Source organism: Blennius ocellaris (assembly GCF_963422515.1).
Source record: "Blennius ocellaris genome assembly, chromosome: 10".
NCBI lineage: Eukaryota > Metazoa > Chordata > Actinopteri > Blenniiformes > Blenniidae > Blennius > Blennius ocellaris.
The window spans coordinates 20,077,274-20,104,657 of NC_137659.1; the positions used below are offsets into that span (position 1 = coordinate 20,077,274).

Consider the following 27,384-nt stretch of genomic DNA (forward strand, 5'->3'; position numbering starts at 1 on the left):
CGGAACAAGATCTCGGTGGCCGCAGAGCCGAGCGTCCGCCTGAGAGCTCGGCAGGAGAGGAATATTCCATGGAAGGGGTGGGGGGGTGGGGGGGGGGGGGCAACGTATCAGCTGGAGTCATCGTGTGCTACTACATCGGATGGAGTGGTGGGACTCGTCTGTGTCTGGTGGCGAAGTACCGACTCAGTTGTTTGGGTCTTGAAAAGGCATTTCAGAAGACATGGCCTTATTGTAGAAACGGGCACCATTTTTCTGTCCAGCACTTAAGGTTCTCAGTGGGGTGGTGGGAGGGTGGGGTGGGGGGGTGGGGGGGGGGGGAGCGCACCTGTCCGGCACTGCTCCAGACAGTGGTGGTCTACTATGGTCTGTGGAACCTGTAAACACAGGACAAAAAAGGTTGTTAGGAAAGGTTTCATGGTGTTGCATCACCCCGGCCCATCCTCATTATAGCCCCTGTGTGAATTTCCTTGATTGCACATGAAGTGCAATTTGCCAGGAGGGAATGTGGAAATTTTTTTTTCTACACGTATTTTGGTATCTCTTCCGATACAACTACTAGTTATTTGGTTTAATTAATTAATTGTAACAAATAAAAAAAAAACAAGGCAATTCAATACAAAAACAAGTTTTCAAGGCCCTGAATGAAAGGGAACTGAAAAAAAGAACAACTGATATACTCTGCCCCTTTATCACAACCAATCCTTTCCAGTGTACATTAAAAGCAAACTACTAACAATATTAACAAAAATCAACAGAATTTTAGAATGTAGAGTCAAAAATTGTGCTACAGAGCGAAAGCAAACAAACTAATCTGTTATGATTCAATAGATCTCTAACTCAGAGCCGTGTTAGGGCCAGTCGTATCAGGCTCCATAATTAATAAATATGTTCATCATAGGCTCAGGGATGACTATTTGGATGTCATCATAAAAAGGCTTCGCTGGTCTTTCAGGCTGCCCTGAAACAATTTGAGGTAAGAAATTGTAGACTTCCACAGCTTCTCCGCACATTTAGGCATGCACCACCACGTACAAACGAAAAGTTGAGCACATTACCTGGTTAAATGGCGACTTGACTCGTGCACTTCCATCTCATTGCTCTTGAAATCGTTGAGCTCCTTCCTTATAGCTGCCTGCAGAGGGCAAATACGGAGGAAGATTGAGAGAAAGCATTTCACATAGACTGTAGCCTCCGAGCCCAGACTGCCTCCTTTTTAGTGTGCTTTATGCATTATTCATCCTTATTCTCTAGGCTATGAAGAATATGGCTGAATTCGCCCCTCACATCAACGTAGCTTTCTCTTCTTCTCTTCATATATCAAACCGTTCCAATATAATACACAATCGGTTGCTTGTAAGTAACTTGTATTTGAACTATAATGGAATGTTAAAGTTTTCCAGGCATAAAACACATACAGGAAAATAATAACAAAAAAACTCCAAAAATAAAATTTTCAGTTTTGATAATACATTTAATTCAACCCTGTAACCCTATAAAAGTCTTATGTCTTGATTAAACTGCTCAAAATGTGGCACATTTTCTAAAAAAACCCAAAAAACAAATAAAATGCAGAAGTGAAGCCTGTAGTGCTTTGGTTAGGTCAACAGGAGGCGCTGTGGGTGTACTCATATAAGCAGACCTCACTGCATCTTCAATAGTGTTTGCCCGTGAAAAAAAAAGAAGGAAAAAAAAAAAAGGGAAAGCATCTTTTTTTTTGTCAAGAAAGATGCTGTTTATGTACATTCATGTGCAGAACAAAGGCCAATAAATAAAAGCCTCAGAGCAGAAATTCTGGATCAGTGGTGGGCTGCAGAAAACCAAATAGTATGCTGAGCCCTTCATGGTACTTTTACATTCCTTCCCACGTTACAGCGACGGAGCCAGGTAATGTTCTTGCTTTTACTATTTGGTGTTATTCAAGGGGACGTGTGAGGCCTCGGGAGGAGGCGTCGACAAACATTTCAGATCTGTGCTTCATGAGTTTGAAGCTGAAGTGGTGGTGGGGGTAGGTGGGGGTGGGTAGGTGGGGTTGTCAGCACAGCAGCACAGTGGCTGTGTGGCTACGGGGGTCCTGGGGCACTGCCTGTCCAATTACTGTCTTATGTAAGGCAAGTTGTTGCATAATCAAAATGCTGAATCCCTGTGATTTCCACATGAGCGGTCCTCAGGTGTGACCCGGAGCGCTCGGAGCGGAGTGTCTGCTCAGCACACATGCGAAAATCAAATAAAAATCCAGCTCTCATTAAAAGTCAGAGACGCGGACGGCTGGACAGTAAACAGCCGGACTGCTCCGGGGGGCGCTTACTCACAAAGGGGAATCAAACAGATGAGGTGGAACTTGTCATAATAAGAGAACGAAGAACTCATCCTGCTGCCATTACCCTCTTGCATCATGGGTTGCATCATATAAAACACAAAAGGGGGGGCGGGGGCGGGGGCGGGGGATTAACAGTGCTTGAAGAAATTTCAGACGAGGGGAAGGAGGAACTTTGAGAATATTAAAAGATTATCTTCATTTAAGTGTAAGATTAACTGAAGTAATACTGGCCTTGTCCGCTGCTGTGAGCCGGGTCCAGGGTTTATCTGCTCGTCTGTCGTAGTCCTGGGCGTCGGACACCTCCACGTAGTCACTGAATCGGATGAGGATTTTGGCCTGTCTCAGCTCCTCCACGGTGGGCCTCTGGCTCAGCTGGAACCGAAAGGGGAAGAAGAGTTACCAACCTGGAGCGAGGTGAAGCGTCGGAAGCTGCTGGGATATTACCAGCTCTGCAGAACCTCGTAGAACCCCCCCCCCCATTTCCATCAGAGAGGAGCTTGAAACCAAAATGCTGTTATACTAAGTGATAACTGAATATCTGCACCAAATTAATATTTAAAATCCTGCAGTCTGAAAAAATACACTTTGTTACTGAACAAAAGTGAAAACTTCTAATTGAGGCACATATACATATATATGCTATACACTTTGATATATCTATACCCACTTTTTTCTTCCATGTGCAAAGTATTTTATCTGCATTGTTGACCCTCATTTATAAGCCAATGTGTAAACTGTGGGGGGTGTAGACAGTACATACATTTACAACTACTGTATATCCTTAAACAGTGAATAAGACACTTGATATTCTCTCAAAATCATCATTTTCATTTTGACAATCTTGACAATATTAACAATGTTGTACCTTTCATGCAGGTATGAAAACTGGACTCTGGGTCAATGTGGAACAGCTGTTTGTTTACCAATACAGCATAGAGTTTGTATTGTTGAGACTCATGTTATCATATGCTACTGAAGAAACTCTTTTCGATGCATCGCGTGAAAGCCTTTATTCCTGCTCTCGGTGTCACACTGCGCGGCTGGAAGCGCTGATTACGATCTCAGATACTGCTCCAAGGGTGTAATTAAGAAAGAACAATCAATGATTACAACGGTCCTAAAGTGGGCTGCTCAACCTGTTTGGAACAGTCGTGGAACACAAATCAACTCGATACGGATGGCATTTCAGTTCGACATCAACCCCTCTGACCAAAAAACTACATCAATTCCACTAAATTTATGTGACTTCCTAAAAGTACACAATAGATATTTCACATCCAGATAAGTTGTCTCAGTTGTTTAATGTCCAACTATGCCTTTGTTTTCCGAGTGGTTGAAACTTCTTAGATGTCCCTCCCCCCAGGGTATATTTCTAATGTTTTATTTCATTCTAATTATTTCACTGATTTGTACACGCAACTTTATCCTGGTCTTGCCTCTGGATATGAATTCAAAGTGTTCTTGTGAATACAGTGTACAGGAATACAGTGTAATGAGGATTAACATATCCGAGGACAACTGGAACTTTTAATAATAATAAAATTACAAAATTACAAAAAAACAAAAACATACATATTTCAGATCATAAATTTGCATAAAATGTTATGAATGATAAATGTTGAAATAAATATGCAATACTTCTCAGAGAATCTAGAATAAATTAACTGCATTAATTATGTGCTTCTGTGTTTAAGTGATCGACACCAAGGTCTACGTGAACAGAGGGATTTTTTTTTGTTTTTTTTGTTCTGAGTGTTTTGTCTGCGGGTGAGCAGAAAGTGTTATTCTTTAATTGACAGTGGTGGGAACATGCTCAACACCTCTCTATGGGGTCAAAGGATTTGGCAGCCAACGTGTTTGAAGGGCAACGAGGACGACGCCGTCTCTCGGGGTGGGGGTGGGGGTGGGGGTGGTGGGTGGCCAGAAATGAAACTACAGATTTACCTTGTCGCTACAGATTCTCAGCTTTGCAACCATTTTTTGACTCACCTTCCGGGTTAGCCTTCGCTTTATCTCCCTCTTCTCCTCCATTTCTTCCTGCTCATTGCGAGCTGCAAAAAAACAAAACAAAACCGAGAGGATTAAGTGTTTTGAATCGAAACACACCCAACGTTGAATTCTTCTTCTTTGGAAGGCCAACAAACACTGTTTTGCATAATACGGCTCATTAGATCCACACTGAGCTGGATAAGTTTCTCAAAGCTTAAAATAGTTTCCACTATTGGCCGTTTAATGCTATTAGGAACGGGTATCAGGGGAGAATGGTTGCTTTGTTCCTTTTAAGCAGTCTCAGGGCTTTTTGGTCCATGTTTATGATCAAGTGATCAACTAATTAAGACATTAAAAAAAAATTAAATAAATAAAGCACTTCTTTTAAGGAAAGGCATTGCTGCTCACGATACGTCTTCGTCTTGATTTCAACTCAATTACAGAGGATAAAAACCTCCAGCTCAGTGGAGCGAGTTTGAAGGGAAGCTTCTTCAATAAAGCTGGACTTGCCCCTTAACAGATACATACATATCTCCAGGACGGACTGAGGTTGTGGATTGTGAACATAGCACATAGGGAAACTGGAACGTTATTTATTTGGTGTCACAACCCGCATACTCGTCCATCAAATGCATGCTGCTTAAAATCATGGCATGATTTAAAGGGGCGAATAAACAGGCTTTCCAACAGTATGGGATTTTATTTTGCCGGGGAGCATTGTCACATCAAACAACGTCCTCTACAAAACACGCCTTTCTTTACTTTTTGTCCTCGGATTGAGTCCGTAGAGAAAACAGAGCCCAACGTGCTCAACCTATTCCACGTGTTTGAGCGATGGGATGACCTGACTTGTCACTCAGATTCCTACATTTGTTTTTACCTCCTGCACTCTGCCAATCAAGCCGGGCCCTCTGGGAAAGTGGGAACTGCTTGCAAATCGGTCTTTGATGCGAGAGCCGCAGAGTCCCAGGCAACAGAACTGCTTCCCTCTGATAGCGTTTGAGCTCAGACACCGGTCTCCCCGGACGGGACTCCTCGGGGAGCCCTGCCTGCCTGCCTGCCTGCTCGCCTCACATGAAAAGGCCGACCAAGGAGAAATAAAGGGAGAGATGTATGCCACGAGCTTTCTCATAACTAGGTCTCCCCAAATCACCGGGCTCCACTGCATTAAGTCTGCGAAGGACGGCTGCGAGCATGCAGGCATGCGATTTGGCATTTTTATTCAAACATGTCGCACTTAAGAGATCATTTCGACACACATCTTGAAAGGATACTCACGTTTTAGGATGTTTCTTTGTTCGAGCTCCTCCGCTGTGGGTCTCTGACTCAAGCGCCTGATGGGGAAACGCACATCCATCGTCAGCACACATACCAACAGAGATCAACAATGGATCCAAAAGGGGGTTCGTGTTTCCAATAAAATTCAAACTGCTCTTTAATAATAACGTCGTCATGAACATTTCAGATGAAATATGTGCCAACATTTCACTTTCTTCGTCCCTGCTGTTGCACACAAAGGTTCCCCCTGTGAGCTCAACAAGACATTTATAAGGAGCCGTGTGGTGCAGTGCAAAGTATTAATAAAAAGATGCACACTCTGTGTTGAAACGTCAAATGAGAGAAGCAGCTGGAAGTCCTGACTCCACAAACAGTCCGATGAGAGCGGAGTACCCAAACAATGCGCGACAATTCTAGAAGCTTTTTTCCTTTCCAGATACTCCCGTCGATCATAATTACATTCAGATTAAGAATGCACAAGAAATACTTATTATTCTAAGCGCATGCTACCAATGTATCCCAACGTCCACTATAAAATTATTAATCAGACCGCTGGGAAGGGCAAGTTTTAATTAGGAAATACACCAAAGAAGCCTTGAACCACACTTTATTTATTAGAACATCAAAACATGGATTCAGCTTTTGGGTGTTTTGTTTTCCTTGGTGGCAAAACCCACTTCTTTGATTTAACTTTAAGTGCAATGTCAGGAAATTGTAAATGCTTAAGCAACTTTCAGAATTTAAATGAGTCGGTCATGACCTTTTTTTTTTTTTTTTTTAAACAAACAAATCTGGTAATAAGCATGTGTATCTGGGCCTGATTTCACATGGGAAGGGCCAAAAAAACACGAGTTCTGCATACTTCAGGGACCTCCACTGCATCTGATAGAACGTGTTGGAAGCAGAAATTGAACATGCAGCTGACAAGTGACCAGGATAATCGGGATAGATGTGATCATGTCGGCACAGAACCGAACATCAGAGGAGAATTTCCAACAGGATGCTGAACCTTTGAAAGAACGAAGTGGAGGCTGCTGTCAGGGCAAAGGGAGGTTTGCCTCTCTCTGCAATATTATAATGGTGCTGCTAATAAAGTCCTCGGTGAGTGTGGTTCAGGGACAGCTGCGTAGTTTATTTTTTCCTCCTCTACATTTTGCCCCACGCTCACTTCTCTTGCTTTGACAGCAGCTTCCTGCAAGGTTATCTTATTGGCATTTTGTCTTAAAGCAGCGGCACAACCGGCAACACAAGGATTTAGATAAAAGGCATCGTCTAAAAATCAATTGAATATAGATCATCTCATTTTGAATTCTTACTAACCCTCCCCACCACCCCCGACACAAGTGATTTACAGAAAAAAAAGAGCTTTGGGTTAGCTTGAGTTTAGGAGATGGGTTTATTTAACAAAAAGGTTCACACATTATCTTAACTCCATGACAGCTTGACAGAGGCCCTCCTCAAAACTGATCCTCCATTCCTTTCTCACAGAAAAAAACAGTTCAGAATGAGCGCTTTTTGCCTCCACACTGTTTAGTTTCCATTGTGGTTAATCCTACTTGTTGCATTTAGGTTCTAGTAATATTCAATGCGTTCAGTTGTTCAAACTTCCAATAAAGTACATTGAAATCAATCCACCTCAATCATTAAATATTTATCCATCTGTCCAAATGTGACTATCTATGCATATATTTCAGTATCCAAACAAGTATCTAGGCATCGATCCAAATATCTATGTGTCTATTCAAGAATCAAGGTAAGTATCCGGGTGTCTTGGTCTCCAACTACTCTTCAAGGCATCTACCAAGTAACATCCATGATTATTTATCCACCGGGTTGTAAAGAATGAGCGAGAGCAAAATAAAGCCAGAAGTTCCTGAGGCCTGAGCTCACATCTGATGCTGAATTAGGCAAATGTGATAATGACACCTTTAAATGCCAAACGAAAGGTTTCATCACAAAGCTTTCGCACACATTTACAAAAACAAACGAAAAAAAAAAAAAAGCGCCACATTTTCTGTTCTTCTTAAGAGATGCAGTGTGTGTGTGTGTGTGTGTGTATTTCAAATTTTGTGGGTTTATAACGAGATTGAAGTCACTGAAGGGTCGATCCAAATGCTTTCAGCTGGGGACTGGTATTAAAGCACCGTGTCAGCACCTGATGTAGGCAAGTCTATCTGTAGACACTAGATCAATAATTGTCTCCGTCTTGTGAGATCTGACAGCCATCTGGAGCCGTTAAGCCCAAAAGGCTGGTGTACGCAGCGTCGGTCTGGGCTCAGGCGAGCTCGTCTCATCTTTTCTCTTTTTCTCCCACTTGAGATTTAATGCTCAGAAAAGCTAAAGCAGTAACTCCTCTCAGAATAATGTCAGGAAATATCAAATACGCGTGTCAAACAATACTAAACAAGTTTGACGAAGATCTGGTTCGCTTTCAGGCACATATGCTCATCATGTAAGTGGTGGGAAATGATCTATAGAGGAACCGAATATTTGTCTATTTTTTTCTCAGATGAGTCAAATCGCAATTGCAGTAATACAATTGCAAACCTCTTACTGTAATTAATCAATTGCCGCTTTTGCAATGCATTCAAATTGTTTTCATTGAACAACAAGGGAAACTAGTCAAGGCATCTAAAATTAAGAATCCTGCGAAAAACATAATTTTTTTTATCTAATAAATAACTCAATGCATTTCCCAAAGAGAAAATGTTTTCTTTTGGGATACAAAATATAAATCCATATGTGAATTTTGAAGCCAAGGAAAGTCCAAAACATCAGTGTTTGTGTGCTTGCTCAAGGGTAAAAGCTGAAACACTTTCCTTCACTCTCCCCGAGAATCAGGTCAACAGAACTAAGTCGAGGTCAGCACGTCCTGGAACAGCATTATCATAATCAATTAGGACTGGCCCAGCGCAAGCACTGACATTAGAGCATTACAGGACGCATTGCTGCGGGTAAACAAACAAACAAACAAACAAAAAAAGAAAAAGCCAGGGTGAAATTGGGAGAGATGTGCACTGGGCGATACTGTGTGAAGGACATTGTCTTTTTGGGAACATGACAAGTATAGCAGGCAGGCCTTCTGGGAACATGCGCCGAGTTCCAGTCACAATGGGGAACAATAGAGCTGTTTGCCAATTTCTCTAGATAATACTCCCATCGCCCGCTTGCAACACCACATTTCATATCTTCCTTTTGCATTACTGTATTACCCCCCCCCCATAGCTCGTTCATTGCACCTTCTTTATTTGGCCTCTCGATTCACATTTAAAGAACAGAGAGCAAAATCATGCACCGCGGAAGAAATGTGATGATTAATCTGCCCAGCTACTAGAATTCACATTCATGACCTCGACATATGTACACAAATTCCTTTTGTACATACTGCGCCAGCGTAGTGAGCCTGTGAGCCTGTGTGTGTGTGTGTGTGTGTGTGGTGTGTGTGTGTGTGTGTAAACTGCCGGTATGAAGCGGCTTGCGTGGTGCTGCTGTGCGGAGGAGTCGGGTGGAGAGAGTTTGGCACATGCATCACTGTGGTGATGATTCAGTGAGCGAGGGAGGAAGTCAGGCAGGAGGAAGAACGGAGAGAGAAAGACAGAAGACAAGAGAACAAGAAAAGGAAAAAAGAGAGGGGAGGGGTGATGCTATGCTGAAATTAGGTCAGCTCCATTTTCAGAGACTCATTTTAACGAGATAAAGCATTTATCCTTATCGGCTGTTAAGAAGGGAGATATGAAAGAATATAGAAGTGCTTGAGACTATATATATATATAAAAGAGAGAGACACTGGCTTAGGACTGAGTCACACTTCTATGCGCCAGGATTTTGGGTACTGTCAACACAATGCGGGACAAAATACTGAGCTTGACTGAAAAGCCAGAGCCGTTTCTGAGTCCGAATCAACCAGGTTTAGTGAAAGACGTGACCTAGATGTCGTGCACGTGTCGCAAATGCATTCACGTTTAAAAATGCATGCGCGTACGCGTCTCACCTGGTGAGCTTAGTGCCGATCTGCTGCCGAGACTCCAGTCTCTCCTCATCCGTCTGCATTGGGAGGATGTTTTTCTCCTCCAGCTCTCTTTTGGATGGACGATTGCTCAGCTTGATAGCCAAAGAGTCTTTTCTGAGCACTTTCTGAGCCAAGGTACCTAAACCCAAACAAATCACAGTGCATGCATCACAACCAGTGCCGATGAAGAGTAATAAAAGAAATGTCATTGCTATAACATCTGCATCTCTTTAGTACAAGTTGCAAATCCTTTTCTTTAATGAATAGGCGTCAAATCTTAATATTAGTTCTATTGTTGGTTTTTGTAGATTACTGTAATGCCACTATTTTGGAAATAATGGTCCCTTAAGTGAAATTACCAGCTATTGGCTCTGTGACCTCATTATGTGTTACTTTTGTTCTCCATTAAAAGAGCTGGGTGGCTAAACTGGCCGCATTAGCTAAAGCTAATGTATCATTTGTTCCCATTCCAACGACCCGCTAATACTGGAGGAGGAACATAAATTCCAAAGTGACTCACTCCACCTGACAGCACCATGAAAAATGTCCGACTTTAACCGACAGTGGCCATAAACTGGATCCACAGCACCTATGATGGATCGCCAACCTGAAACATTGGCTCCAGATTTTAAGAGCTGCAAACATGCAGATTTCTGTATTTTGTTAGTTGATAGCAGCTGCTTTCTTGATGCTTTTTGTCATTCTTGCATCCGTTTCTTTCCAAAAGAGCCAACATCCAATTTATAGAGCATCTTATATATATATATATAGGGAATCAGTCGTTAGCTTGACCCTCATAGTGTTAACAACGGAGACGCTCAAAGTTAGTAGTTGTTATTTAAATAGAATGCTGTTGGTAATCGAGTATCATTTTTCAGTAACTTGCATTTATCTTTCAGTGCTGTCAGTCTTAACTGTTTTGTTAACACCAGCACTAACAAAGCTGTAAAATGTTCAAAGACGGGCCTCTTTTAGCAAAGAGGATGAAATGTTGTTGACATCCATGACGATCAGAGGATGAAATTCCAGTTGTGTGCATCTATTCATGTCTGTAAATCGGGTTAAATCAATCAAAATGGACACATTTGATATTTTTACAACTGATATCTGGTTCAAATGTGGCCGGGTGACCTTTCATCACCACTTTGGGGATTTGGCTCACGGGCTGCACAGAATTGGGACAAGGAGGGTTACATGTGGCTCGCGGGCTGCCACTCGTCCTGTGTCAGGGCTGAACTGACGTGCACACGTGTCAGAAAACCATTAGAAAATAACTTCAAACCCTTAAAGCTACGATGTGACATTACTGAGCTGCTCCGTCATACAAAACCAGTGAAAACCTTCAGAATCGCCCAAGTGGGGGGGGGGGGGGAAAGAAAAAGAAAAAGAAAAAATGCCCTGCACAGTTCAGTTGCTTTGCCAACAGGAAGCATGCACACACACACACACACACACACACACACACACACACACACACACACACACACACACACACACACACACACACACACACACACACACACACACACACACACACACACACACACACACACACACACACACACACACACACACACACACACACACACACACACACACACACACACTAGTGTTGGGTGACAGCGTGATCCTGGAAACACACACTATGTGCCTAATTTTGGCCCTGCCTTGAAGGTCAGCTCTACATCTAAGCCCCAAGATTATTCAGGTGATATTAACCAATTAAAAAAATGGTCAAGCAAAGATGTCCCCACATCTGTGACCAGCTAAATTACACAATAAAAAAAAAAACCCTGCCAAGATAGTAATTTCATACTAGCTTTTCCTCTCCTTGCTAAATACTACAATTCAAATGATTTGACCAACATTCATAATTAAGACGAAATGGCTGCTTAAAAAAATGTATTAATGCAGCTGGAGAATCACATGATTCATACAATCTAGCAAAGTGGGGGGGGGGAAAAAAAATGCCCCAACTCACTCGTAAATATGGAGTCGTCGTCTTCGTCATCGTCGTCTTCGTCATCCACGTCGTCGTCTTCGTCTTTATACATGCTGGGTAGATCTTCGTAGTCGGACTCATTGGGCATGTTCTCCTTGTCGTCCTCGTAGTCGATGATCACAGACGGCACTTCTCTTCGGTCCAGGGGGACACACTGACTGCCACCGTGCAAAGCAGAGCTACACGAGTGAAAAGGAGGCATGAGGCTACGAACGTCTTCCAAACGGTAGCCAAAACTGCAACAGATGATCTCAATGTAATAAACATGTAGAAGAAAAAACAGCTTTCAATCAATCAACATGCAACATCATCAATGTTGCTGCTACAAGCTTTACTTCATAGACACACACAATATGAATACATGTCCCATGAGGACGAGACATCAGGATCACACAAAGAAAAGAGACTGATGAATTTCATCCCCGTTTTCAGAATAAAAGTGCCCAACAGATTGATGTTGTTATTATAGTTTTATCAGCGCGCAAACTTAATTTACAAAAAATTCTGAAAGCTTTGGGGCAATGCTGACACAAATCTATATTTGTTGGCCTCTTCCTTAATAACAGTATAACCTAATAGAGTAGAAAGAATAAATAGCCTTCATCTGTCCCATTATTGTGACATTCATTTCCTTTTGACAGGGCACAGCCAGAAATGAATAGTAAAAAACAAAAACACTTCTCGGAAAAGCACCGACAATATAAATGTGACATGGTTGAGTTTGACTCGAGGACATCATAGAGTCATTTATTAGTTTCTGATCATTTGGCCAGTCAACTGGCAAACATGGGGTGGGGCAAAATATTAGAAACACTGTTCATCATACTCTACTGGAGCACATGTTCACGGCCGTGGCATTTAAATACACGTGAAGCAATTCCAGAGCAATATTTTGTTTCGGGGTAGAAGGAGCATTTGCATTGAATGTGCATTTGTGTGAGCCTCAGTAATGGTCTTTTTGACATTAAGTCAGCACAGCAAAAGAGATAAATGCACAGTTGACTCACGAGATTAAAAAAATAAATACATAAATAAAGTAAATTCATTTAACATGAATTTGTGCCCACGCCTCATGGTGAAAGGCAAAAATCTAATGAAGACAAAGACTCTCAGCAAATGTTAAAGTCCCCCCCCTCTGTAACATGCATTATTTAAATATTAGTGTCACTGAACGCTCTCAACCTAAAAAAAAACAAAAAAAACAAAACCCTGTTCTGGTACAGAACATTATAATAATAGCTTAGTGGCTATTAATCCAACTTTAAAGGGAGGGCGGAATAAATGAAGCTGGAGCCTGTTCTGTTGTACACAATGCCATGAGATTCTCTACTCTGCACCGAGGAAAACAAGAGGTTAAATGTACCAATTAAAACGTACAAGAAGTCGCTTAAATTTCAGGGGCGACCGGTAGTTAGCATCCACGAGCATGAATCAGTGATATATTTGACAGATTGATTAATAACAGCCTCGCTGGAGCGTCGCGGTTATATAACCATTTCAAGCTTTCAGACTAATTGTGAGCAATGTCAGGACTGTTACTTCCTTATCCTCGGCCCAAATAGCTTTTGGTTGGAAGAAAAAAAAAAAAAAAAGGGAACGTACACGGTTATATAATGTCCAATCCGCTATCATGTCCCTTTATCTCCAAACATGAAGAATTGCGGCGCTTGTAAAGAGCAGCTGGTCATGTTATGTCAGGCCAACTGCTGGAGGGACGCCTACTCTGCGCGCCTGCCTGTGCCCACACATACACACATTTACTTAAGAATTAGGCCATGCTGGCCTGTGATGCACCGTGCCAATTTAGACCTGTGTACCAGTGCTCCGGAGCCGACGGGACGCAACCTCGATTAAGAGCAGAATATATTTGGAAACGGCAGACGAGTTGCCGCAAAAAAATAAATGCCAATAAGCCGGGCGCACTGTGGTAATTCTCATGTCTGTTTGCAGACATGACTCTGATTAGGGGAAGCTTTCAGTTAGCACTACTTCCTGTGATCCTCATGTCCAAAGAGAAGAGAGAGAGAGAGAAAATCAGTGCCAATAAAAACAAGAAAATCAGCATCATCATCATTACTGAACTATTGCTATGTTTCATAACATCAATCTGAGTCATTTTAAAAACACACAGAAAATATTTAATCCAAATCCAACCAAGATATTATTCTTGGTACAGACAGAGGACAATGCAATAATCCGCACCCGCCTTCACACAATCAGATTTTGTGACCTGCGCGCTACTAACCTTTCAAACCTCTGCATGGAAAGTGCCAGGGTTTTATTGAGCTCCTCGATGATCCGGCTGGGAGCATGTAAGCTGCCGTACTGCAGCTGCAGCGGGTGACCGTGGCTCTGGTGGAGAGCCGATAAGCCTGCCAGCTGAGACGGCAGCAAGGTGGCGCCGTGGTGGGGCGGCATGCCCTGAGGAGGGGCACACTTCTGCGAGAGAGCGCTGAGGGGGTTGGGGGACGGAGACGGGGAGGAAGAGTCCAGCCCACCCGGAGGCACGCAAATCATCACTTTTTTGGGGGGCAGGGGTGGAGAGTGTTTCCCCCCGGGCATGCAGGGCAACTTCATTGGCTGGCAAGAATCTGCAGACAGAAATATATTTAAAAAAATGCACCCACATCAAAAATGGCCAAGGAAAAGATGTAGTGGCGTATTGCCGTTTGTGTTGCAGGAGACGCAGACGTGCCTCGGGCACAAAGAAAGTGGAATTAGGCCAGAGTGATGCCACTTCCCTCCAGCGACGGATTGATAATGACGGAGAGAGTCCAGCTGACCTCACCACCGGGGATTGTAACGAGACGACTATAATCCTCTGCACATGTGTGGCAATGCAGGTAAACTCCTACCCAGTGTCTTGTCTGAATGTCACCCAGTTTATCTTTTCACACCGAACTACACTGGACAATCAGCTTAAACTCAATATATTTGTGGAAAATATAACAAAAGCATTGAGACGAGACCGACAATAGGATGGGAATCATTTCAAGGATTTACATTCACACTCTTAAAAATCTTGTGGGGCGACAATATCTTTATGTGACCGATGCTTCGGATGACTTGTTGTTGGGGTTTTAAGTCATCGTGTACGTGGTGAAAGATCAATCACTTTGCTCCAAGAAGAATTAAAAGGATTTTTTAATATTAATACGAATCGCTTTGGGAATATGTTCAATCACACCCAGACATATTTTAGCCAGAAAATATCATTGAAATGATTATGAATATATTCCCCCCACAAAAAAACAATATCCAAGTGATTAGGCTGTATCACCAACCTCCCATAAAATAAGCCACTTGCAGGTGGATTATGACACATATCGCACTACAAACATGATTCAGGAACAAACAGTCCTCAATGAGATTTACTAGAACCTCTTGTACTTTAAATAATCCTTATTTTTAGGAACAGACTTAGTTTCCACTTGTCCCACTGGCGTATTGTTTGAGAACTTATTAAGAGACTGCATCAAGTTGTTCTAGTTGCTTTATTTCCCCTAAAAACAGACAAACAAAACCCTTAACCCTGCCACTTGTATAGTTCTGTATGCTGGTTCAGAAATCTGCAAATACCCATGACAACTGTAAACAACAGCTCACCTGTGCTATGGTTTGGGATCCGAGAAAAAGGCTTTGGGGGGAGAGCAGGAGGCTGTTTGTGATATAGCGGCGGCTTGGCGGGGGTGTCCTGATGGTCACTTGGGAAGGTGACACATTTCTTGGTGGGCAGGACCATGGATGACTTCATGAGGGGCTCCTGAGTGCAGACGCCACTGTCCATCGAAGATCGAAATTCAACTGTTGCTGAGAAAAAAGAAAGAAGGAAAAGGAAACCAAACGTGACATGCATGAATGATCTGTTGAACTGCACGAGAGAGATATGCCCCAAACGCACTTTAAAAAAACAACCCAAAAAACAAAGTTCCGATGCAAAGTCGGAGTGTTTTCCCACCAATGGGAGCCAAGAGTGTTTAACAACCCGGGAGCTTTTTATCAGCGAGGACCAGACCACAGAACGACGGCACACGAGCAGTTTGACTCAACTTTTTTGCTTTTTAATTCTTCTACAGCTCTCAGTAATTTAATGGGTTTTGCATGATCACATTTTTAAGGCTGACAGAGCAAATCCCAGCAATGCTCCAACATGCTGACAAACAATGCATTTATCTTGTCACACTTTGGAAACGTGGCTTCCAAACAGCCTCTGCCAGACTTGTGAAACAGGTGTGCACTTTCATTTTTTTGCCGTGTTCAAAAAGACTGAAGTGTAATATTTCATGACTGTCTGGAACAAAATAGACATTCGAGCTTTATGAATGAGAACTAAAGAGTGTGAAAGCAAGGATTTGCGATACACCAGCACACACAATATCACTAATAAAGTTATCATTGATAAGCTGTATTTCAAGTGTGCGTCCAAAAAAGAGATTGGAAAAAGTTCTTCTGTGCTTCAGTTTTAAAACATTACCATAATCATTGTATATCACGTTTTTGTATATCAATATTCTAAATCCAAATAAAGTTGTATACATTTTTTCATTCAATTTTTTTTTTTTGCATATACTCATTTAAATGCGAACAATTAAATTTTACATATAGACATACTTACTCAGCTAACCTCTTCTTAAGTATTCTCACTATGCAATTTATTTAAAAACTCTGTAGTCACTTCTAGTGGATGCAGAGAAACTTTTGCATGCACTCGTATCAAAATTCTCCAAATAATAAAGAAGAATTTACATATATTCCTGTCCAACTTTCAAGCACAGTCCAGTTCTACACGAGGTGTGAGATTTCACATTCGTTCACACTCTTAAGGAAATGTCTAGTTGTAAACTAGAGAGATTCAATCATGAACTGAAGATGTCTACGTTTATTTCAGAGTTCAACATTCAGATGTGCTGTAAGTGTTTGCTTTGAATGTGTATAAACCAATGCTACTGATTTAAGGCTGGGCGGTGGTGTGATGGTTCATGCTCTGGCCAGTCTGATCTCTGTGGAATTTGCATGTTCTCCCTTGCGAGTGAGGATTTCATTTTATGGCAGTTGTGTTTCCTTGGTTCACTGGTCTTCGTAAATTGCCTGCGAGTGTGATTAACACCCAATGAAGCAATAGGTTTGGCCATTCTGGATGTAATAAAGCCAATAACATAATAAAATAGTCAAATGTATATGAATTATTACATAATTGACTGTGGTAATTACATTTCAAAATGATTTCATTTAAAATTCCACTTCAGTCATTTAATGAATAATTATTTCCTTATTGACTAAAGGTTATTACATAAATGGATCAACATATGGACTGTGCATGAATGTGAATGTGAATGAGAGCCTGGCGATCTGCCCTGGATCTACTGTAACACTAAGCACCTACCAAGAGACAGATCACTTGCTAAAATAGGGACTGGCAGCTTGAACTGCTTACTTTTGACTTTTCACTGAGGAAGAGGGTGCATGTTATTGAAAATGTAGAGCACAAGGCACACAAGGCCAAAGAAAAAGAGGCTTTCAATCAACAAAAGTAATACAATATTAATCATCAGTCTGTGCTTTTGAATAAGATTCGCCTCAGCGCTCACATCAAAGACTTCTCGTCCATATTTAAAATTGTCCAAAAAGCTTAGATTAAACACAATGCAACTGAGGGAAGTCTGCACACTTCCTTACACGCTCCCTGTTTGCACCCAGGCAAGAGCCAGCAGACTTTCTCAAGCGCCTCCAACTTTGGTTTTGATGTCCCGAGGCAGGGAGACACCCCGCTGTCAGACCGCACTTCTACTCTCTGGCTTTGAATGTGGGGTGTCGGAGGCACGTCAAATCAAGATCAAAGAGTTTTCTAAAACTCTACAAAATTTCTGTAATGAAAGATTATATCTTTAGATTCCCCGTGCCAAATCTTGAAGAGCGCACATCAGAGACTGCTGATTAATGAGGAGATGAATAACTGAAGACCTTCGAATCTAGCACACGTCTATCCCCTCCCGCAGAGTTCCTAGTTAAATCCCAGGCAGTCCGCCGCGCTGCAGAATCAGACCGTGACTGCATTAAATCGCCTCACCTTTTTCAAAGATCTCCTTCAGCACTCCTCTCTTGATGAGCTCATCTCGGCTCTGCCGAACTGACATCTTCCTCTCCAAAGCTGAGAGCATAGAGAAGAGGAACATTAAAGGTATGTTTATGTCAAGGTGAAAATGTGAGCCATTAAACCATTTCACTACCCTAAAGGGGGGGTCGACTTTCATGGTTTGTTTGTTGTTGTTTTTTTTACAGTTGCAAGATTTACATTCAGTCCATGTTATGTTTCAGTTAAAAAAAAAAATACAAAAAATCTGAAAACAAAATTAAAATGCAGAAAGGACTCATTTGATGTGTATACTGAAAGATACTTTGTTGTGCCGCTCATCATGGGCCAACCTGCTTTCCAGCTCCGTAGTCGATAAGGAGCTCAGCAGTCAAACAAAAACAAAAATATAGCCGTGAGAGCAGTGATGGAAAAAGGTCGACAGAGGAAACCGAGTTTAAAGAAATGCTGTTGCAGCTCGGACTGCCGGCCTGAGAAGACCACCTGAGCTCAACCAAAAAAAGCACCTGTTTATCACTTGTGCTTTTAAAATACAAGCAGTACTGGGAATACCACATTAAGCACTATTAACTGCCTGCAAAATAGCAGCTTTAACTTCGCTGATTGAAGTCCAGCTTCTCTGGGGGTTACTCATCCACAGAACTCCTGTTTACAGGCGGCACCTCCCCCTGTCCACATTCATGAACTCAATGAAAAATACCCTATCGCAGCACACAACATTAACTCGTATCCACAGAAGCGAGAGCGCATTAGCAGTCCTAAGTAAATATCAAGTTCCTGGATAAGAGCCGTCTGCATATCTGTGGTTCCTCGTCGGCTCTGTTGCAGCTTCTCACAAATCCGCTTCTCTCAAGAAAAGCTAATATCCAGATTACAGAGCGCCTTCCTCCGAACTCACTCATGTAACTTCAGCTGATGAGTGACTCGTTCAGACTAAACCCAGCCGGCTCTCAACTCAGCTGATGCGTCACCGTAACGCTGCCATAATACAGCAACGTGCACATTTCTAACACTTTATTTTGAGAGAAAGTATTGCAAAAGTTATTTCCTCTGGTAACCAGCACCTTGATTCTACTAGTTTTTTATTTTTTAATTAAATAGTCCCTGTGATGAAGTACTGACCTTCAATAACTTGCATAACATTGCACTTAACTGTCACACCACTTGACAAGCCAAATATCAAGCCATTGAAACACGGATATCCATCATTTGGTCTTATTGGCTCCAATTCAAAGTTCAGACAGGAGCATATCTTTAAGAATATAAATCGTTCAGCTATATTAGTATATGATTTGGAGGAACATAAAGAAAGCACTTTGCAGTAATATTAATCTGTATGTAGAACATTTGGCGGACGCCAAGGCAATTCTGCCCCACCATCATGAAACATGTTTGCTGGATTTTCACTACCGATTACGGCAGCAGACTGTACTTTATTCACTGCAGTGAGTAAAACGCTCATATCCAATGCAAATGCTTTTCATGCTATGCTGCTTCGCTGGGAAACCTATTAAACTCAGCCAAATGTGCCCGATTTCTGTAAATATTATCTTTTGGGAGATATAATTCAGGAAAATCCAAACAATTCCATTTGAGAAGATAATTTACTGAATCCTAAATGTGGCCGTGAAGATATCATGAACACCTAAAGCTGGAACGCAAAAAGCACCAGTTTGCGAAGGCTGAGGATAAAAGAGATATTCCAGCAACACTTGGCTTCATAGTAATACATTATGCACAAGACGGCGTGTCCCACAGCTCTTGTCTGCTTCTATTTTTAGCCTTCAAAAGTTGAAGTGTTTAAGATCTTCTATCAGCAGGCTGAACGAAAGCAGTTAAAAATCACGTTACTTATTTGGAAATCTAACCCTGCGACGAAACCAATTAAAAATTTGAAATGAGGATGAGCAACGGCACTCGAGCGCGGCGCACAGGAGACTCCCTGCACGCCCCCGCAGCTCCTGCCCCCGAGCAAGATCACGGCTTCTGCCATGTGTGCCTCGATTATGACCCAGGAGTCCACTCCAGTCCATCGCCCTCCAATGCTGCTTCATCCTCGCAGGAGATTAATGGGGGGAAAGGGGAAAAAAAACCAAAAAAAAAAACCGCACGAGTCCTGCTCTCAGTCGCAGCACGGTACAGTCAAAACTAACTCCACAGAGTCAAAAGAATGAAGTGAAAGTCATATAAATGTCAGACTGGCAGCCCTGTGGGGCAGATATTTGGATTCACTGTCCTTCAGCCGGTTGAAGATAACACAGCAGTTATCATTTAACAGTACAGTCCATGATGAGCCCCTTCAGGATAGCAGATGTTCAATATCACTCGACACTTCAAAAGTTTTCCAACAGAAGCCTGTTTGACACAAGCTCTAAGCCTGGAATTAGTAAAGCAGTGATTTTCTTTTTTTTTTTTGGTGGAAGTTGAGGAGAAGTACGTGACCAAAATATCACCCGTTTTTCATGAAAAGAATCACCATTGGAGCCCTAGGAAGTGGCAAATTTAGCATGAAATCAAGGGAAAGTGCGCCGTTTGTGCTTGCGATACGGGGGGTGCCAACGCTGGCAAAAGTGATTTATTTCCCCCGGGGAGGCGCGAATAAACATGAGGTCAAGTGCATCAAGAAGAGAGTAAACAAGACCCATCAAGCAGCTGACCCAGAACCCACAGAGCCGATTTAATTGACTTAGTGTTTCGAAGGTTCATGATAAACACCTAAACTAAAAGGCTGCCAACTTTCATGCCAAGAACAAGCTCAATGCTAAAATAATGTGCGGCAAATTAAAATAGTTGGTGAAGAGTTTAAGGCGCCTTCCATTTAGATTGTGTCCACTAATAGTAAAAATGTCATTCTGAAATGAGCATACAATCCATTATCTTTATTTCAAACGCTTACAAATCTTTAAAAAAAAATACTGCCTCACTCCTTTATTTATCATAATTATTTAACAAATATTATGAGGAAAAAAGCCACTATAACACCTTTCCATGTCTCTTCCCCTGTGTCCAATCAACCAGCACCGACACCCGATATCAAGGATTCCTCGCCGAACAAGGAAGTAGTTTAGAGCACTGAATCTAACGGAGCAGCACCAGGATGCTTCCCGGGGTCAGCCAGGGTTTCTGGTCTCACGGTATCAGACACTTTTATCCAGGTGACTCAGCTGCTGTTGATCAAGCCCCGACTTGCATCTCTGCAGCAATCCGTGGATCAGCCCTCCTAATCCCAAGCCACCCTGTCGCTTTCTCTGTGGATTTGTTTGCCGATCTCATGGACTCCATCGTGGCTGCACCTGCGATGCTCAGCAGAGGAACGGCTTCGGATAGAGAGCAGCCAACCTCACAGGAAGTCTCTGTACCTGCAAGCCGCCTCCTTGTACCCGATACGTTTCTTTTCGTTTGAGCATGGTCGGGTATTGTGAAGCCTCAGGTGTCATTAGAAAGACACCAGATAAAGTATCTATCCATCTATCCGCCAGAACGATAAGCATTGATGTCGATGGCAACAAGCTAATTTTACTTCTCTTCAACAAAATTTAGACTAAATACATTTCCCCCAACCTTTAAGCGAGTTGTGAAAACTTTTGAGTTTTCGTTGATCACATCTGCTGTTTGGGCACGACCCAGAAGATAAATAAAGCAGGGTCAAGTCGTGTCAGAAGACTTCAATGAGCAGCCGACACGACATGAATGATGAAGATTGGCAAAGTTGAAATTTACTACACTCTTCTGAAAAGCTTTAATACAGTTATCGTTCAATAACAGCCTATAGATCTGAGATATTTCATGTCCATGTATTTTGCCCTCTGAAGGGGTTCACTAAACATTGCCCTTCAATTTGATAATAGTATTTTGTAATACGACAAATCTTTTTAACCTTACATTCATGAGAATAAATGTTCTTCAGATGGATAAAAATGACCAACATCAGTTCAACCAGGGAAACCCGGGGCTAAAGGGTGAACCCCAGACAGGCCCCGGTGCAATACGTACAAGGATTATACTGCAGTTTCATCTCAAATGAAAAGTAATTACTCAAAGCTTTATGACATAACTGCAGGCAACGGGATGTACAGAGTTACATAATACCATTAACTCAAAAGCCTTAATGAGAATATTATGTCTTCGCATTCCTGCACAGTGACTTCTCATAGAACGAAACGGGGAAATTGAAGTGGAAACCTGTCAGATACAGGCTACATATCAAGTAAGTAGAAGAAACACAGGCTTGCTAGCAAATTTCTTTTTTTTTTTTTAACATTGTTAGCACGCAAAAGAAAGTCATTTCTTTTTTATTTAATCAGGATGCTCCTAAAAGAGCCGTACCCAAAAACACAATTTTGTGCCAATCAAAAACAAAAAGAGCCATTCACACCAAGTTCCTAACACTGATGTTGAGGATTTTTCAGCACCGTGTGGGTCAGTCTCAAGACGAGTATACAAGGTTTTGTTTTCCCCCCACAATATTACAATGATTGATATATTCCTATTATAACATCTTGTCAAACGTATTGTTTTTGCTTGCGGCTATAGTCTCATGTTAACTGTGTGCCTGCCTCTTTAAGAGGCAAGGTACAAAGATTACTATCCTTGAGGCATGTTTATTTTTAATCTTCATCTTTTTATTCCACCACACTTTTGGAAGCACATACACAAAAAGCATATCAAAACGGTGGAAGATTTGGGAGAGGCGTGTTGTGACTTTTGTGACAGATTCGGCAAACTGCTTTAGAAAAATTGCACAAAAAAAAAAACTGGCCAGTGAAAATGGATGTGACTCTGGTGAAAAACACAAAATGGAGGCGAAACTGGTGAACAGCAAGCGGGAGGCACACACAAAATTTAATCTGAAACTAGTCACAGTTGCACATCTTTCATGTTGCCGTCAGGAGCGTCGAGTTAATTCAAGATTAATGAGGGGCCTCATCAGCAAACAGGAGTTTACTGAAATGGTGACTGTTAAGGCGACAGCTTCAACGCATGCGTTCAGCTGCTGCTGGTGGGAAGCGCAATGACACTATATTGTGACACTTCCCTAAAAGTAATCAGTTACTGCCAAAAAGTAGTGGCAATTACACAAATGAACAAATGATTATAATTTTCTTTTTGACGATTTTCCGAGGCCTTACAGTGGCGTAGAGTGATGGGTCCTCATTTTGAAAATATTCCGGTACGATTCAGAAATAGGGGCAATCTCTGCGTGGAGTTTGCGTGGTCTTTTTGAGCATGTGGTTTTCCTCCAGGTCGTCCGTCTCCATCCACAACTTAAAGACCTGCATGTTGGGTGAATTAAGTAGGCGGGAGTCCGGCTTCCAGTGTCTCCCATGTGGGCACAGAAAATGAATCGATGGAGGGGAGGGTGCAGCTGAGGCACACAAATTAAGACAAAAACAACAGTTCGTGTAGCCTTTCATTTCCGAAATCAAGCAACTTTAACTTGAGTATCAACCAGAGTCTATTTTGGACGGCTACTACAGCCCGAGTCCGACGCTCCAGCCACTGAATCTGTACTGAGATGAGAAGATTAGGTGCCCATCAGGGAGACTCAGCTGAGAGCATATTAAATGAAACTGGCATATCTGAGCAGAGCCGCCATTGATCTGAGAACACTACACTTAGTTTTTTTTTTGAAAAAAAAAGTGTGTATATATATATATATATATATATATATTCCGCTGCGAAGTGACCCAGATACTCGGAACACATCCTACCAACCCTGAGGCTCAGTAGCTCAAAGTGGAGGCTTTTACTGAGGCAATTCTCACTGGCTGAGCTTCACGAAAACTGTATTGCAACTTTCACGGAGTCTTTTATCAATGAGGAGCCGGACCGTAACGGCTCATGCGTCTGAGGAACTCGGTGAAGCAAAGTGAGACCCTGACACCTGTGAAAGGACACCATGGCCTTTTGACACCAACTTCTCCTTCTCTTTCTTATACAAACAGTAAGAAAACTGTTTACATAAAGCGGTTTTAATAATCAAAATCATCATCATCAGTGTCCTCAGATGACTGCTCCCGACGGAGAAATCTGCTAATCAGATTAAAACGAGACGTTAAGATAATATCAGACTAAAACATGCATGCTCCTTTGATAAATCCGCCTAGTGAGATCTCTTCCCGATACCAGCTCCTGGAGAAAATGTACCGAGCACAATAAGACGGCGCGACAAGCCAACCAACTGTCAGGCTCTCCCGTCTTCCTTCCTGAGGTGAAGAGTTGCAGCCCCCCCACCACCGGAGCTCGCCTTCATCTGCTTAATATCACAACACATTCATAATCATCCGCTGTGTTCGCCGTCCAATTATGCGTGACAACATCTGCATGCCCAGTGGCTGGTCTCGCTCCCCGCTGGAACGGGAAACCTAATCAACAGCAAGGTATCACCGACAACCGCCGGCGCAGAGAGACGACGCATTCAAGTCCAAGATCAGAGGAGAGCAGCGGTGGTCACAGTGACAACTAATATTTCTCTCTCTCTTTTTTTTTTTATATTCATACTGAAGACGACTTAAACCACCGGTGAACAAATGGCCAGTCACACCTCTTGGATGCTACAAATACAAACCCAAGCTGTCAGCAAAGACAACGGATTCGCAGAAGGTGGCATCAGTCTTCTATCATTTCTTAAAATGAGGTCGTCTGTTTCCAGGCATGCAGGAGAGTCAAGCGGCTGTCATCTTGGCACTTAAATGAGGGCAGATGCAAAACAGCATGCATGATGCTCTATTAATAAACTCGCATCAATAATGAGGCTCCAGGTCACCAAATCAATTTTGTTTAAGAGGTGGAAACAGAATGTCTGTCCATCTAAAAAGACAAGTTCTATTCATTTTCCTCCTCTTTCACCCTTTTCCTCCATGTATTTGAGATAGTTACACTCCGATATGAAGCGAACATTACTGGTTTATATAAGACGTCGTGCCATAAAGTAACTTATTCGACGGAGCCTGTGCGCTGTACGTTCCGGACTCGTATAGCTGAATGTGCTACAACGCAAGAGCAAACAGCAGAGCGGATTTTGAACATCAGCGTGCACTTCTACTTATGTTTCTGACCCAATAAAACTCAAATAGTCGCTCCCCGGCTCGCAGCTTGCTGAAGCTGGAAACACGGACGATGCGAGAAAAAGACGTGGGATCGACCAAAACAATACACTGGCGGGTGAAAACAAAACAAGGTCCCTAAACATTCTGAGCCTGACGAGCTGAGAGGAGCCACAGCTCCAATTCTCAGTCACAGTGACAAACCCAACTGCATTAGCAGCTTTAAAGTCTCTATAGAACTGCGACTGACTTTCCTGCTGGAGTTGGAAAATCCTGTCATTTGAATTTTCCAGACCTGGATTTCTGTGACTCTGCTTGCCTTCTGCAAAAAACCACCAGTACTCCATTTATTTGTGACTTTAAAAGTTGGACCCATGCTTCATGCCAAGACGTGACAAAGTGGTTCCATTTGCAGCAGAATGCTGCGGCGAAAGCTTCGGCCAGAGCTGCTGGTGAGGCTGCACGCAACCTGTGACTCAACTCAACCCCAGAAATTCAGTCCAGTGAGATGCGACGGGTCATAATCTGTCAACAATAAGCAGAGAATAGAACAAAAGTGGCAACTGAATTGTTTGGAGGTGGCAGCTGCACGCAGGCAAAACAAGGGAGCTCACAAAAGCAATGAAAAGAGCCGGTCCCCTCGGTTCCACTGTGCATTAATACTCGAAATACAGCAGCTTTTGTTGCTCAGCTCTTCATTACCGTCCTTCAGAAGAGGCTGTTATCAAAGGGCATGCGTGATTGTGCCAAAGAAACAACTACTATAATCTATTTTTCAGTGGTATGGGCAACAAAAAAACAAAGTATAGTTCATTAATCAAAAAAGTCAACCATATGTTTTCTGACAATTCATACATATATTTTTTGTTTACCATTATTGCACCGTAGCTTGTTCAGACCACAATGAAGTTCTTGAGCAATTGTGCATCGACAATAAATGTTCCACTTCCAAGCTGGAAGAGAGAAAATGCCTCCTCCCATCAAACAGACTGACAGCAGAGTTCAGGATATCTGAGCTGAAGGTTAAAAAAATAAATAAAGAAAAGGAAAGCCACCTCTGAGGAGACCACTCACTCTGACAGCTGCACGATGAAAGAAAATGTAAAGATCCCTCAAAACATGAAACTCCAACGCTGCACTTTTTGCTGATTCAATTCGCTGCATGTTCAATAACCTCGAGGACAAAAGCTCCAGATTTATTTTCTTTTGGCCAAAGCACAAGCTTTCAAATTAAGGTAGAGTGTTAACCAATGCTGAGGTCCTTCCACATCAGTGTGTGTGTGTGTGTGTGTGTGTGTGTGTGTGTGGACTTAACAGTGTAAAGCGCTTCGAGTTTGCTAAAGCAGCGACGATGCACAATATAACTGAAGCCCATTTTCCATCAATGCAAAGCAGATATCTGGCAACATTTTAGGCTTCCCAATGATCCCTAATGGCAGAGGCCCGTTGACAATATAAAGGCTGCAATTTCAAAATAAAACACAGCACTTAACTTAATTTACGAGTACTGGAATAATTATACTATTAAAGGGAAATGCTATATATGGCAGTCAAGTTTAAAAAAAAAAAAAAAAAAAAAAGCATAGCTTCTGTTACATGTTGCCCTTGTAGTTTTGACACCAGTGTTAAAATGCAGCGACTGTGAAAGTGTGTCGTACCTGCAGACGTCTGCTTGAACTTCTCGCTCTTCTTCTTCCTCCATTTCCAGGGCTTGAGGAGTCGCCCCAGAGTCGCAAACTTGCTCCTGCGTCGGATGGGTGGTGTGTGGGAGCCAGACAGCAAGGACTCGGAGCGCATGGCGGCCAGTCTCTCGACCTCCTCAGCTGTGACGGGACAAGCAGAATGACGTATTTGAGGTGAAGATGCAGACAAGTTTAGCTTTTTTTTTTTTTTTTAAAGAGCCAAGAAGCAAAGATTGGTGTGGAGTGGCCTCCTGAATGTTCATCGTAAGTGGAAGGGGGGGTTACACAAGGAGATAAACAAACCTGTGCATCAGATGGCATTATGCAGGATGCGCTAGGAACACTTTGAGGCTGCATCACACCGAGCCACTTGCATGACTTGCCAGAACGCACTAAACAGACTGATAAGCACCTCATTAAGACGGAATCTTTCTACTCTTCATCAAATATTCACAAGACCCACCCCTTAAGACTTTAAAGTACCGTTTGATATCCGAAGCAATGGATGTAAAGCATTCTGTTAATACACAAACTATTACATGAAGAGATGAATCCAAATGCAACAGGGAAACACACGCGCCACTTACAGGAAAGGAAAAAAAAACAACAACAACAGGGTGCACACTGAGCGCACACCAAACAAACAAAAGACTCCTGGCTTGTGAACGGCTTAAAAAAGAAAACTAAACTATAAGGAATGCTTGCAGCAAACAGCACCGTGTGATTCCCCAGTCTCCTCACTTCAAACTGTATCGAGTCTCTCAAATACATACCACAACTCTTCCAAAGAACTGTTTATTAAAGAAGTACTTTCAGAAACAACAATCCAACTTGGACTCTGGCTGCCACATACTGTATGAATTCAGCTTGGATGAAGGTGCCATGACATCTATGTACAACTTCATGGCAGGATTCATAATAATTAAAACAGACAGAGATTATTATTAGCGTTTGATAATAATGGACGACC

At 42.3% G+C, this 27,384-nt stretch overlaps 1 protein-coding gene across 1 annotated transcript; it reads right to left on the bottom strand.

The window, feature by feature from the left end:
* Positions 1–1,051: 1,051 nt before the first annotated feature.
* LOC308135672 (phosphatase and actin regulator 1-like) lies at positions 1,052–26,544 on the bottom strand (the record flags this gene model as incomplete). Its single annotated transcript, XM_080503755.1, has 10 exons — positions 26,391–26,544; positions 17,663–17,743; positions 15,202–15,405; positions 13,841–14,186; positions 11,575–11,774; positions 9,576–9,732; positions 5,585–5,640; positions 4,307–4,368; positions 2,545–2,689; positions 1,052–1,128 (listed from the first exon to the last, which is right to left on the bottom strand). The coding sequence occupies exons 1-10, from the start codon at positions 26,527–26,529 to the stop codon at positions 1,052–1,054; spliced, it is 1,467 nt and encodes a 488-aa protein (XP_080359881.1). The 5' UTR covers positions 26,530–26,544.
* Positions 26,545–27,384: the final 840 nt, after the last annotated feature.